This window comes from Zootoca vivipara, chromosome 4 (genome assembly GCF_963506605.1).
Source record: "Zootoca vivipara chromosome 4, rZooViv1.1, whole genome shotgun sequence".
NCBI lineage: Eukaryota > Metazoa > Chordata > Lepidosauria > Squamata > Lacertidae > Zootoca > Zootoca vivipara.
The window spans coordinates 44,297,295-44,312,658 of NC_083279.1; the positions used below are offsets into that span (position 1 = coordinate 44,297,295).

The 15,364-nt window shown below is 40.0% G+C and overlaps 1 protein-coding gene across 2 annotated transcripts in view; it reads right to left on the reverse strand.

The window, feature by feature from the left end:
- The window catches only part of CFAP47 (cilia and flagella associated protein 47), a 194,532-nt gene that overhangs the window by 104,687 nt on the left and 74,481 nt on the right, over positions 1-15,364 (reverse strand). Inside the window, exons 41-45 of one of the 2 annotated variants that reach the window (XM_060273534.1) lie at positions 12,692-12,774; positions 9,329-9,528; positions 7,463-7,571; positions 5,446-5,672; positions 4,559-4,736 (exon numbers count right to left, since the gene is read on the reverse strand). In XM_060273534.1, coding sequence (XP_060129517.1) covers positions 4,559-4,736; positions 5,446-5,672; positions 7,463-7,571; positions 9,329-9,528; positions 12,692-12,774 — 797 coding nt within the window. Of the gene's footprint in view, positions 1-4,558; positions 4,737-5,445; positions 5,673-7,462; positions 7,572-9,328; positions 9,532-12,691; positions 12,775-15,364 lie in introns of both variants that reach the window. The other variant, XM_060273533.1, reaches the window with a different exon arrangement.

A 15,364-nucleotide genomic window follows, 5' to 3' on the forward strand; every position in this document is an offset into this window, starting at 1 on the left:
GCTGGACAAAAATGAGTGGTGGGAGGCACAAGTCAGGGAACCCCAGAGGAGGAAGGCTCAGGACCAGGAGATTGGTGGTGGGACACCAAGGAGAGTTCAGGCGGAGAAGAGTTCAGAAGAATCCAGGGAGTCTCCCTCTCCTGCTGCAACAGGCTCCCCTCCCCTCCTCCCTGGTCCCCAAGAACCTGCATAGTAATGCGAAGAGCGGGGAAGAGGTCAGAAGTGTGCAGACTGCAATTTTAGAGTGCTTGAGAAACAGCCGGGAGAGGAGGAAGGCAGGGACCTTCAGTTCTGTCAACTGCTCCATAGAGGCAAGGCCTGCTGGGAAGTGTTGCTGAGACCACTAGGCCGAGTGTATGTTTGTTTCTTTGAAGAAAGAGTTAACTTTACTGAAAACAGAGTTGTGAATCTTTTAGTGCTGCCCTGCGTCTGACACACAGGCATGTATATCTGTTGCTTTCTAATGAATGGATCATTAGAGATGAAAAACCATGGAGAGACCGAATTAAAAAGAAGATAGAATTAGCCTATAGCTAATATCCACCCTTATTTTAGTTTCAGAGTATTGAACAGCTATTGATTAAGCATGAAAGCACAGCACACCAAAAGACAGAATGTAATTATTAAAAATTTCATTTAAATTATTCAGGCGCAAAATTTAAAAAAAATAAAGCATATTAAAGTGGTTAGTGCCTTAACAGTTCAATAGCACTTCACAAGCATCAAGTACAAAGCAAACTATTTAATCAGTCATTGGAATATTGTAAGTTAGAGGAAGAAGAAGGGGAGGAGGAGTTTGGATTTGATATCCCACTTTATCACTACCTGAAGGGGTCTCAAAGCGCCTAACATTCTCTTTTCCCTTCCTCCCCCCCCCACAACAAACACTCTGTGAGGTGAGTGAGGCTGAGGGACCTCAGAGAAGTGTGACTAGCCCAAGGTCACCCAGCAGCTGCATGTGGAGGAGCGGAGACACGAACCCAGTTCACCAGATTACAAGTCTACCGCTCTTAACCACTACACCACACCACACTGGCTCTCTCTATTCACATGTATTTATAACTCCAAAGTCTACCTGTCATTGTTGCCTTCTGACCTGAAAGATGGTCTGGTCTGCTTCTGTACCTTTAACAGCAGTTTGATATGTATACATTAGCAGATAAAACCTCACATGGTACGAAGGTACCATAAGATTTCTGCATTTAGAGTCATAGGAACAAGGTGCAGATGATGATGATTATTTTTTTTAATGCCAACCATATTAGTTGTTCAAAGCTTCAGGAATTAGACCTCTGTTCCTCTTCTCATCAACATGCAGTTGTAGTTACCATGATGGCCAATTCTTCATTTTTGTGCTTATTATAAAAAAGGGAGTTTCGCTTCTTTGCTAAAAAGATCCAGCTCAGTCTTGTAAGATGGAATTTGAATTTGGAATATATAGGCTAATATTTGTTTTCTGAAGCATTACATATAAGTACCTAATTGAAGACAGCTTGGTATGTCACAGCCAGCTGGCAGTCTTTTACTTAATATGCACACAACTCAAACTCTATGAAGCCTAAACACCAATAGCACCGATCCAAGCTACAAACTATTTAATTAACGTATGAATACAAATGTGCGAGAAAATTGGTAAGAGTTACTTTTAAAAGAAAAGAAACAAGTATTTTAACACATTAAAGATAAACCAATATTGTATTCTCTTCATAAAGGTTAAAAAAAGGTAAAAGACCCCTGTACAGTTAGTCCAGTCAAAGGCGACTATGGGGTTGCGGCACTCATCTCACTTTCAGGCCAAAGGAGCCGGCGTTTGTCCACAGACAGTTTTCTGGGTCATGTGGCCAGCATGACTAAACCGCTTCTGGCGTAACGGTACACCGTGACAAAAACCAGAGCACACGGAAACGCCATTTAGCTTCCTGCCACAGCGATCCCTATTTATCTCTTACCTTCCAAGTTCCGGACTGCAGAATCCGGGACCGGCAGCCATTTTACACCGGAAGTTGCGTCGATGTAACTTCCGGTGTTGCTTTGCCCTTCTATGGGCACCCATAATGGCCGCCGCCGGCTTCAAAAGTCGCTTGTACGCATGTCAGGAAGTGTGCCGACGCAACTTCCGGTGTCGCTTCGCCCATCTATGGGCACCAAAATGGCCGCCGCCAACACCGGAAGTCACATCTATGCACTTCCGGACATGCGTAAATGCGACTTTTGAAGCTGGCGGCGTAAATGCGACTTTTGGTGCCCATAGAAGGGCAAATCGGAATGAAAAAAAATGGCCGCCAGCAGGAGAAAATAATGGAGAAAAACGGGAGACGAAGTGATACGGGGGACCACCGGGAAAAGGTGAGTAAAAAAGGGGTTTTCCCGAGGAAAACGGGAGACTTGGCAGCTATGATTTATCTAATCACTGGTGTGCTTTCGAACTGCTAGGTACTACAATGGAGCACTTATGCAACAAAATCCAGTGAATTTCAAATTAGGTATCCTGAATATTTAAGCAACCAGGCAAACTTGAAATTACCTCCTTTCATTGCTACAGCTATGGTTCAGGGATCTTTAATTTGACCCCAAAGACACAAAGATGGCACAGACTGACAATGTGAAATATGTAGCAATATTTCACTCAGGTACATGAAGAAAATCATGTTGATGTCAAAATGAATCAAGGGCTCCTTTGAGATTAAAAATGAACTAAGGGCTCTTTTGAGATTCAGCAAGTGTGATAGTATCTTCTTGAAAAACTGGTAAGCAATTCTGAGACATTTTATTTTTATGTTAGCTTATTCAAAATATTTCCAAACAGATGGATGCCAACAACAACATCGGTAAGATTTCCAGTAAACATGTTGATAATTAAAAGTTTTGGATACCAAAGTCAGTCACTGGCCTTTTTTGTATGATTATTCCACTACATATCCTGTATAATAAAAGCTGTTTGTCCCACATGCTCTGTTTACTTCACTGGCACAAGCTTTTACTTCCAAAGCTCCAGTCCTTAAATTTCCAACCATAATAATTTTTTACTGCTGACTTTAATCATCTTTTGAATACTCTTAAATACCTGCTTTTAACTGTCCTTTATCAATCATTTTAATGTTCTGTTTTATATTTTTTGTAAACTGTTTAGAAGCTCTCTTACCATCGTGCGGTTTTTAATATATAATAACAAATTCAATTTTAAAAACACACACACTCCTTTTCCTTTCAAACAGAGTTTGAGTCTTACTGCAACATACTATTCAGTAACTGGGTGTCGGTTACTTCTGGGCCTGGCATGCCAAAAAATTGCCTTACGTTTTGCCCCGGCTGTCCTCAAGTAGAGATGGGAAGGCCTGGGAAAAACCCAGAAAAATGGGGGGGGGCAGGTCCCCCCTGGTTTTTTCCAAAGACGTTTTTAGAAGTCCATGAGAAAAATGACAAAGAGGAAGAGGAAGAAGAAATGGGAAATGATAGCAGTAGTTCAGAAAATGAGATAGAATAAACTGCATGTATACTGCATGTTGTATCTTCTGTTTCTTTTTCTTTTTTTAAGCACTACTCAAAGGGTAGACCTTCTATGGAGCTTAAATATTGAGGTGGACCTTAACTTTATTTGCTGTTGGTGCGAAGGGGCAAATCTAATTTTTTTTTAAGTTGCTGGTTTCTTGCTTTTTTGGTTGCTTTGAGGGAAAGGGGGGTGATTACCTGTTTTATTGCAAGCATAATACTTTAATATACACTGCGTTTCATGCAATTTGTTAAACTACTCCACACTGAACTTTGTTTCAATTTTCCCAAATTTTCCATCCCCCCCCCCCAGGGAAAAACAGAGGGGGAAACGTGTGTTTTTTTTTCCATGGCTTCAAAATTTCCGGAAATTTTACACCTGTAGTCTTACTACACTGATGTTAGTTAGTAGCTTGTAAAAAAACAAGAGTAGCTTTCCTCTACGACTGATATCCCACTCCCCTTATGCCTGGTTATAATGAAAATAAGCGAGGTGCAGAGGAAAAGAAAATGCTCCTGTAATCTGCAGAAGTTGTAAATGGCTTCAGACCATCTCTCATCTCCACAGTACAGATATTGTTCCACTCACTGGGCATCCATTCCCAGTGAAGAACATCTGCAGTAAACAGGATGGTTAGATATATGAAGAATTCCAGCATTAGTATCAAGTGTTGTTGTTGACAGTGGTAGTAGTAATGACCGCTCCCCACATAAAAGGGGTGTGCATTTTGCGTGGTCACACACAGCCCCCTGGGATCCCCGGGACAGCCATGGCAGTTCGGATGCTGGCGCCGCCTTCCTGGGCTGGATGCTTGTGGTCTCCGCCCACACAATCAGCCCCCACACATGCTGGATAACCCTGAAATAACCCAGATCCCTGGTTAGGGGCTGGGAAGGATAAACACCCAATGCCTGAGCCAAGGTCTCCCTACATCTGAATCTTAATAAAGTTGTGGCCAATTTTTAATCCCATAAAACGTTGTCCTGTGTCGTTATTCCGCTCGGGGGCTGCCTGGGGTTTGGGGGGACTCCGCCTGACCATGCAATTTATTAATCAGATGCTTGTCACCTCTTTCTTCTGCAGACCAAATACGTTCTTTTCCCTGGTGTGTAGGATGAACTCTGCTTGATGCCAACACAGGTATTTCTATCTTTTCAGGGCTTTCAAAATATTCAGGCATGCTCACTTCAACACTGTACTCAATATATTTTTTAGAAAATTTAGGAGAGTTGTGCAGCGCATCTTTCTGCAAATAAAAGAACAGCGTAGTTGATTCTTAACTATGTTTTCATACTAACTGCAAGTCAACGAGGAAGCATGTAAAAGGTTCTGTGTACGCAGCTAGATTTTTATTTCCCTGTTTTTGCAGAATTATTTTCTTAATTATATTACACAATTATCAAAATACCTTCAAAATCTCCTATGTTTAAAAAGCCATTTGGGGGATTTGGTGGCACAAGTATAGTTTACTTTTTAACTTCTGCCTGTAGGAATGCTATATTTCCCTTAACCCCATGCCACACACCAATTTTTCTTTTCAAGTTAAATGGATGATACTGTTACTAAATTATGTTGGTTGGAACAATTAAGGATGGGAGCGGGCACAGAAATGTCTAAAGAAACTGAATTATCTTGTGCATATGAATTGTTTTTCGGCTGGAAGAGGGTCCACTAGCCCAGGAACCACCATACTTCTGATCCAACCCTGCTACTATGTGCTGAGACGCTTACTCCCAGGTTGGTGGTTACCTCTCAAAATCAAACTCTGGGGGTTTGGGCAGCTTTATAACAGAATGGAGAAAACTGCATTACAAGATTGGTGCTCAGATAATCAGCTTGACAAAAGGGCCCTTTACCAATCGTGCACTATGCAGTCAAAATGTTGCTTCCCTGTCAGCTTCAAAATGCAATGAACAAAGTACAATTGTAAGATCTGCAGTCAATAATGTTATTACCTCAACTTGTGACAGACCTAAAGCTGCAACTGCAACTCGAACACTGCTGCTCTCAAGTGTCCCAGTGACCTTTCTTCGCTCATACTCCAAAGCAGACATTTGCTGCTGTGCTGCAAGAGCCAGAGCCTTTTCCCTAGCTTCATTCACGAGAGGGATCTTCAGCTTTTCTTGAAGCATATTACCAACACAACATTTCAGACAAAGCACTGGTTGTATTTCTCTGTCACCTGTAATAAAGAAGAGCAAGAGGTAACATCAACAACGGCCAACTAAGATTTTTGCTTCTACAGCACACCAGGCAGATGCTAAATTTGGTACCATAGCACCAATTGCTATGGCTTCCCAGAGCGAGAGCCAAAAGCCTAGTGTTAGAAAAAGCTGACAAGGACAACCCAACCCCAAAACTAGTGTTGCTAACTTTATTTCTCAGCAGGGCTCCTGTGCTTCTAACACCTATGATTCAACAAAATGCACCTGATAAATAAAGTGAAGGAATAAAATTTCATCTGGTAGATTTTCTCATGTCAAGCAAACTACAAAGATACAGAAGTCCTGCCAGAAAAAAGTTGGCAATCTGAATTCCCATTTCTATTATGCACTGGAATCATGGAGAAAACTAGCTTGAACCCACTTGTTTTCAATTTATCAACTAAAACAGTTGAACTACAATGCTATTAAAACATTTTCTTCCCCTTTTAGCAGCCATGATGGAAATAAGTCTTAATCTTATAATTCTTGATTTTTCTACAGTTTCTACAGGTTTTTCTACAGCTTAAATACATATAAAAGAATGAGCATAAGGACATGGCTGATGATTGGTACATGATGCAAACAGATCTAATCACCAAAATATTCACAAATGACTAGGCAAAAAGTCATTGCTAGCATTACAGTTCAAGCTGCTGGTTTCATTCAAAAGCACAGCACGGAAAAGATCTTGAGTATGTAAAAACGGAGTTCAATTAAACACAGATGGGTTTAGAGACTTTACATGCCCTATTGCCAAAGCTGTGTAGATCTATGGCCCAGTGGTGCTAAAGAAATGTAGCTATATTTCTCGTTGGTACTACTGTCAGTATATACTCCATTTTGGAGAAGCCTAGGGGCACACTGTCTCCACAAGCATCAATCCCTTGCTGACAGGGCTGTTTGGCCCTCATTAAATGGACATGCAGGAGTATGTCTGAATCACAGGCCATGAAAGAAAGGTCACTTGTGTAGTAACTGTAACTCTTCCAAGGTAATTTGCTGTTTGGATCCATGCAAAGTGAAGGAAGGCTATACAAGCTATTATCTTCAAGAATTACAATTACAGATAAGTAACCTTTTCTTCTCCTTTAACTATTGCCTGTTTGGGTTGCCAGCTCATGGTCATTATCAACCAGTAATAAATCCAGATGGCAGCATGGCTAGAGGATACTAATTGAACAAAGATAGCAAATTTGAATTTTGCAAGCTGAAGTAAGTCTAAATATAAAGAGACCAGTAAAAAAAAAAAAAGCTAAACAGGTTCCCAGGCCTGAAATACTGTGAAGGATTACAGCATGAAGCTTTTTTATACCTTTAAGGGTAGTTCATGTGGCTTTGATAAATGGTCAGAACAGAACTCTATACATCAATTTTTAATCCTTTGGAGTCTAGGAACATTCACCTGGCATAGTGCTCATATAAGCAGAGTCATAACCATATGCTACCAATATACAATGCTGAGACAACCAGGAAAGAAGCTGTAACTGATAAAGATGTATGGAGAACACTGAAAATAATCCTTTGTTATTTGCACCAGTAGAGAGCAGGCATATGCAAGGATAAGAAATACGTGTGAGCAAGAAGTAATTTGTAATCCAAATAAAAATGTCTGACTACCATTTGAGGTACCAGGAAAAGAAACAATTATATATTCCATGGCAGTTTTCTGATGCCTCCGCATTGCAAAATATTTCAATACTTGTGGAATTTATTGTATCTAAAAGTTTAATGGGGGGGCAGGAGAGATATTTTTACACCCCCACTCTACCTTCTAACACGCTGCTAATGCACAGAACATTTGGGCTATTCATTGGAAGTAAGCCTGAAGGCAATGGTAAATCACATGTTCCTTCCACCAGGTACACAAATTCCCCAATCTGAAACACAAGAACATATGCATTTCAATTTCGACAACAATTCATGCAGAACAAATTAGAAGCCTCTCAGACTATAAACAAACACAAATCCATTGCAGCAACATTGAAGCTTGACTTACAAGAATATTTCATGCATTTGAGAGTCTTCGTTTTAAAGCCTCTTCATAAACTAAACTGGAAATACTATAAGGTATAATAAAATAAATCTAGTAATTCAACGTTGGGTAGGAAAGAATTAGGACCAGAAGTATTTGTCATTATTTAACTCGGATGCCCTATCAATGCCATGAAAGCCATTACTCCCATTGATTGCATGCATTATTTGCATGTAAGATGTGATGTAATTGGCTTAACCCATTTGGACCTTTAAATGTGTGTCAGTCTTCAGTGGAGGACTTCAAGGATATCAACCTATTAGACTGATCCCATGGTACATTCTTTACTTGCTGGAGTCACAAAAAGAAAACTTGGTATTAGTCCAACATTTTTCACATACGTATATCCAAACATTAAGAATATCATCTATAGTGGCATCCCATTCTAGAGCTCTAATCCTTAAGGCAGTATTTCTGCCATTATTAGGACAGTGTGGTCCCACTCATTAACTTTGAAATGCAGCTACAATTTAACAGACACCCAGAATTTATGGTTATACCTGTAGGCAATCTTGACACCTATCAATGAAGGTCAAATTAACAGTACTACTCTTTTCTATTTCACAGCATGCTGCCTTGCATTTAAAAATAAAGGTTGAAAAATCTTGAGCTCTCCTGCTAAGACACTTACACAACTGCAACTTTTTAATGGCCATATGGTTCAAAACTGCTGAATATGGAAACCAATCCTTTAAAAGTAAGTATGTGTGTCTCTGTGTGTGTTTTAATCTAAAACATTCCCTCCATGGACACACACACAGCAATTCAGCAGAGATTGCTAAGAGCACCACAACGATGGTGACTGTATGTATATTGGAATTGTTGTGGAGCAGAGGTTTTTACAACTCCACCCCCAGCAGTCCAGATAGATCTTAAATTGCTTGATAGTGTCATTTTCCCCATCACCTAGCTGCTGGCTCATCAAATCAGCATATGGGTAAAGTTGGTGGGTTTTTCGGGAGGGGGAGAGCCACATGCACATCAGGGGCTGTGGTGTGCCTACATGTGTTCTAGTGACAGTTTTATCTCTTACAGCCTGCTTATCACAGAATTGGAAGAGAGGTGGGGGGGTTGCTATTTCCCCCAGTTCACCTGAGGTTTCATAAAAATAGCAGCAACAGCTATAAAAATATCAAAGGGACTGGGAATGCTTTTAACATCAACTCTCCCCAGTGTATTTCTTGAGTTCCCCATCAGCAGGACAATTCTTTTTATTATATTGTTATAATCAACTATAAGATGCTGGATATAATTTGACTGAAAAGCAGGCAATAATTTCATTAAATGAATGAATGAATGCCTTTTTAAAAGTGCTTTGGTTTGTTTACTTGTTTTAAAAGGTATGTGTCGGCATGCAGATATGGATATGGAACATCTTCCATACTTTCTTCAGGATTGCTTAATATTGACCTATGAGTCAATAGGAGGATTGGAGAAGATAGAAGGACTTTGCAAGAATGTACTAGGATATGACAAGTATTTGATGTTGGTGCATTTTATTTTATTTTTATTTTTTGCATTTTCAATGAACTATAAGATTTAGTGTCCCAATTTTTCTCATGTCATTCACAAGGGCAATGCATGTAAAATATACATATTTACCTGTTCATTGAATAAAATTATGGCACAATAACGTTTTCCCATAGTAAAAGGAAGATAGTGAAGGCTGAGGATTGAACTGCTTTCTCCCGTTAGGAAAACTACAGCCATTGGGCTGAAGAACTCTTGTAAATAGTTTGATTCCTTAGTTGCCACTGCATCATCTGGAGGTTCATCTACAGAATCAGAGCTCGTAAATTCTTCTGCTATAATATAGAAACATTGTAAGAATGCAATTACAGTACAGAACAATATGTAATATTTTAAATTCTTAAGTAATACAATGAAACTTGACATATAATAGAAAAAGGCTAATTCATGCTTTCCATTTTTATCAGCTTTAACTATGCTGCTCAAAGAGCAGGAGAATTTTGAATAAGGTGCTTTTTTAAAGGGCCAGAACCACACATTGCCTGGTAAATCTGTTCCTGGATATTCTGACATGTTTGTCTCTGCCTAAAAGCAACTTAGGGAGTGTGGGGTAGGGGAGAAATTAGAATTGTGGCTGCAGTGTGGGAGAAGGGGCATTAATCCTTCCTTTTAACACCATTCTCTGTTGCAAATCACCCCAGTTGCTATGAGCCATGCTATGACTAGACATAATGCAGGCATTGGGAAATTTGAATCAGGAATCAGCAAAGAGGTCCATTTCAAACAATCATGCAGTTAATTTCATATACTCATTTAGTTGTAACTGTATTCAACTAACTTTTAATCAGAGTAGACCCACTGAAATTAGTAGCCATTAATTTCAATGGATCTACTCTGATTAAAAGTTAACTGAGTACAACCCAATGTCATACTCAGAGGTGTAAGAAGACAGTGATTTCCTTTCTAATTTGAATTCATTGCAAGGACCACTTATCTCTTCCCCCAGTGAGCAGTGTGTGGCCTGACGCTAGGGGTGGGGGGCAGGCGCCTGTTTCTCACATGACTGGGAAGACATTGTTTCCTCCTCCAATGGTCACAGGGGATTCTGGTGGCTCACCTGCAGTTCTGATCAATTCCTCACAGCAACTGCATGCTGACGCTCTATGCTCCCCACCTCCCTGACAGCATATAATAATGGACACCACACACTTATGTTTGGATCAAATAAGGCCGCAGATTTATTGAATACAGATGAAAAGATTTGGCATAGGCACTGGGCAACCATTAACTTCTGGCCCACTTGCCAGAAGTGCTGTCAAGGGTCTATTTGGCAGCGGAGGATTCCTAAGACTTACATCAAATTAGTTGACCTCTGCAGGAATTGCTGCTTTGAGTCATGCTGTGCCTCTGATATAAGCAACTCCCCCCAAATCCCCTTAATGGGATACCATAGCACTGGGGGGGGGGCAGGAAGAGACTACAACCCCCCTTCATCCAAGACTAAGGTTTGCCCAGTGCCTACTCAGTAATCAAGCAACAGTCAGATTGGGTGATTTAGGATACATACCCAATGACTATGCCAAGACTGACTTACATCTGTAATCAACAAAGTTGTGCCCCATTTTATCCCAAAGCAATTGTCCTGTGATTATTTCATCTCCCCATATTAGCCCTTGACTGCTCACGGCCACACTGTACCCGGGCCAGCAATCAGTGCTATTTCTGTTCTGCTGGAGTTTGATTTCTGCCAAATACTATCCCAGTGTCTGCTGTTTAATGTAAGCTAAATAGATTATGTAACTAATTGTGCAACTTATGTAACTTAAATTAAATGACTTTTTTGCCTATTTTTGATATTTATATTGAAATGAATGTATCATTTGCTGATTATATTCACTTGCCTGATTTATTTTCCTGACCACACAAACACAAACATACAAACTGTAGCAATTTCTGCTTCCCTTTTCATCAGAATTCTCTGACCTTTACACCTCCACTTAAAGCTAGTTCAAAACAAGAGGCAGGAATGGTGACTACTCTTCCAGAGTTAAAGCTTTCTTTCTTTAACATCCCACTGAATGCACACAAATCCCTGAATATAAGAACTTCTCTCCATTGTGATCTATGTTATATACCAGGGGTCAGCAAACTTTTTCAGCAGGGGGCTGGTCCACTGTCCCTCAGACCTTGTGTGGGGCCAGACTATATTTTTTTGGGGGGGATTGAACAAATTCCTATGCCCCACAAATAACCCAGAGATGCATTTTAAATAAAAGGACACATTCTACTCATGTAAAAACATGCTGATTCCTGGACCGTCTGCGGGCCGGATTTAGAAGGCGATTGGGCCGCATCCGGCCCCCAGGCCTAAGTTTGGGGACCCCTGTTATATACTATATATTGTAGAAGACCATTTTATATACTATGCATTATAGTAGAATATGTTATACTGTTATACACACTTAAAAAAATACATACAAATACAAGACAGCAATGACAGATTATTTTTTTTGTTAAATAAGTAGCTTCTTTTTTTAAAAAAAAAACCTGGACAACAATCTTTCCTTCATAAAGATAACAGCATGCAGAGCAATTCTATCTAGAGAGAAGCTGAGTCGCAGATCCACTGCTGCTTCCAGAGTCCTCTTGTTTTATGCCAGTCAGGGCAGAAAGGGGGAGGGCAGTTCTTTCTTAATCATCAACATTGGGAGCAAGGCTATGTTTTCACTCTGAATCTGTATTTCAGGAAATATTGTTTTTTCCTTTTTGAAATAAAAGTCTTAAGTCAAAACATATATCTAATATATGTCAAAACAAAACAGTAAAACAAATGAGATATTTCCTCTTTCAAAAGCTGCAAAGAACTAACAGTTATTTAAATAAGATATTTAAATCACTGATCTTTCAGGAGCTCAGCTGCCCAATACATCACTGAGAAATAAGGCCAACAATAATGAATCCATAACCTGATAGGAAGAGGCAGGAACTCAGAATTATTTGTAAAATTATTGTTTCAGTGCTCAGCTGAAACCCCATCAAAAAGATACACAAAGAAAAGGCTCCATCAGAAAATACTTTGTGGACCTAAGACCTGGCAAATAGACTTAATAGGATCAAAGGATGCACTTGCAGGACTTTTAAACCCACCTCTCCTCTCCTCTCCTTTTCCTCCTCCCCACTCTACTCCTGCTCTCCACACCAGTGCACTGCAACTTCAAGCTAGAAGTGCCTTAGGGTGCAATCTCACTTACTTGGGGTAAAACTCATTTAATTCTGTGAGACTTACTTCTCAAAAGACTTATACAAGAATTACATTGATACTCTTTGGGGAAGGTAAAATACATTTGGGCACTATAAGCCTTCCCTCCCCACCCCCCAAAAATCAATATTTATAAATACAGTAGGTTTTTCTTAAGTAATCAGAAAAATGCTATATGTAGTTTAACAAATTAAACTGTGAAACCAATAAGAAACATGATTAAAAATAGAGCTTACCAGTGTTTGAGCTGTCCTCTTGACTGCAGATTTTTCTTACACCTATCACTTCATGTCTTTTATTCAGTATCTCAGATTCGAAGCTAAAAAAGAAAGAAAAACAAATGTTTATTGACATAGAGAATAGAGGCCAAATTCCTGGATCTTGGTGTGCCTCGGTTATCACAGTTATACCCAAACCTTAACAAGTTGAATCATATAGACTTATTTCATTGATTAATATGAATGCTAATTTACAGGGATACTGACCAATTGCCTTTTAAAGTAATTTACCCAACTATGTCCACCATGACCAAGTCGGATTCATAGCCTATTAGAAAGATTCTCAATACATTTTTAAGGATCAATCACGTCCAGAACCTCTTGTTCTCAGGATGCTGGATGAAGTCAAGGCATTTGATTGTTTAAACTGACAGCCTCTCTTTACAATTTGAGGTTCCTTTGGTATTTGTGCATCCTGGGTTGATATGCTCTCAGATTTATGCTATGGATTACTGGCCCAAGTTCTGGCGAATGGGGAACACTCATAGATATTTCCCATTGGCCGGGGCACGAAGCAGGACTCCACACTACCTTGCCCTAGCCACAGAACCCTTAGCTTTGGCACTGTGAAAGCAGATGAGGATCTAAAAGGTTTTGAATTATTCGGAAAAATCCATCTTATCAATATGTTCACATATGATGTTGCACGATTCCTTTCTGATCCTAAAGCCTCTTTACCTGCTATTATGCACCAACTTGCTATATGTGCCAAGATATCTGGGTTCGCTGTTAACTTCGCCAAATCTGAGTTCATGTGTATACACACACCCCACCAAACCTACAACTGAACTGATACAAAACAACTGGCCAGAAATACCTGGGAGTGAATATACCTATGACTCTATCTAAACTATAAAAACTGAACTTTACTCCCTTGATAAAACATTTAACAACTAAGCTCAAAAGCTGGTCAAAGTTAACCATCTTTACTTATTCCGAGTCTTACCAAGAAGCATACCCATCTCTCGTTTAATAATGGGTCAAAATTTTATTAAATTTTGTTCATGAAAACAAGAGACCTCGGCTACCTCAACGAACCCTTTATAGGGACAAGAAAGAAGAGGTATAGCGATATCTAACCTAAAACGGTATGAAGACTCCACTCACTTACACAATACTCTCTTGATTTTACAATACAGTGGTACCTCAGGTTACAAACAGTTCGGGTTACAAATGCTTCAGGTTACAGACTCCACTAACCCGGAAGTAGTACCTCAGGTTAAGAACTTTACTTCAGGATGAGAACAGAAATCGCGCCCAGTGGCGCAGCGGTAGCCGGAGGCCCCTTTAGCTAAAGTGGTACCTCAGGTTAAGAACAGTTTCAGGTTAAGAATGAATGTCCGGAACAAATTAAGTTATTAACCCGAGGTACCACTGTACTCAGTGGTCCAATGTTTCACCTGGATCACTGTATCCAGTATTTTAATGCCACTGCCATGTTACATTCAGTGAATATGTGCTACCAATCTTCTGTTGTTGTTGTTGTTTAGTCGTTTAGTCGTGTCCGACTCTTCGTGACCCCATGGACCATAGCACGCCAGGCACTCCTGCCTTGCACTGCCTCCTGCAGTTTGGTCAAACTCATGTTCATAGCTTCGAGAACACTGTCCAACCATCTTGTCCTCTGTCGTCCCCTTCTCCTAGTGCCCTCAATCTTTCCCAACATCAGGGTCTTTTCCAAGGATTCTTCTCTTCTCATGAGGTGGCCAAAGTATTGGAGCCTCAGCTTCATGATCTGTCCTTCCAGGGAGCACTCAGGGCTGATTTCCTTAAGAATGGATAGGTTTGATCTTCTAGCAGTCCATGGGACGCTCAAGAGTCTCCTCCAGCACCATAATTCTTTGGCGATCAGCCAAAAGCATCAATTCTTTGGCGATCATCCCTTCATGGATCAATGCCTTGTCGTGGCGAAGGGGCTTGAATAACTCAGAGAAGCTATGAGCTATGCCATGCAGGGCCACCCAAGATGGACAGGTCATAGTGGAGAGTTTTGACTAAACGTGATCCACCTGGAGAAGGAACTGGCAAGCCACTCCAGTATCCCTGCCAAGAAAACTCCATGGACAAAGACCAATCTTCTACCTAGTTCATTAAGACTCTTTAATCTCGCCCCTTATGTTTCCTTCACTGATATAACTTCCTAAATAGTTACACTAAATGTTCTTGCAAAGAATATAGCATCACATGTGTATAACAAATATGAGGTAATTGATCTTGATATCTGATCTTTAATTCCTCCAGCAAATTGTCTTAATCCCAGTAATTTACCTGAATGTCTAATTAAGGCCACAAAATCTAAGAATTTCTATTTCATTAACTATTATAATGGAGTAACCTTGAATTTGAAAATGTGTCCTCATCTGCAATTCCGAAATCTATTTGGAGTCTCAAAGGAATCCCCTAAGCCAACAATCTATTCAGTTAATCTAAGCTCTTTCAATTACAATTCTATATAGTTAACTGGCTTATTTTAATTTGTAATTGTAAATTCAAATTGTTCCCTTGAGATTATGACTTACTACCTCATGGATAGCCATGTGTCACTGAAGGATCTTCCTCGGTTCAATCCTAAACACAGCTGAAAATGTCTAATTGATCAGCAAGTGGCTTAGGACTGAAGCCTATGGGCAG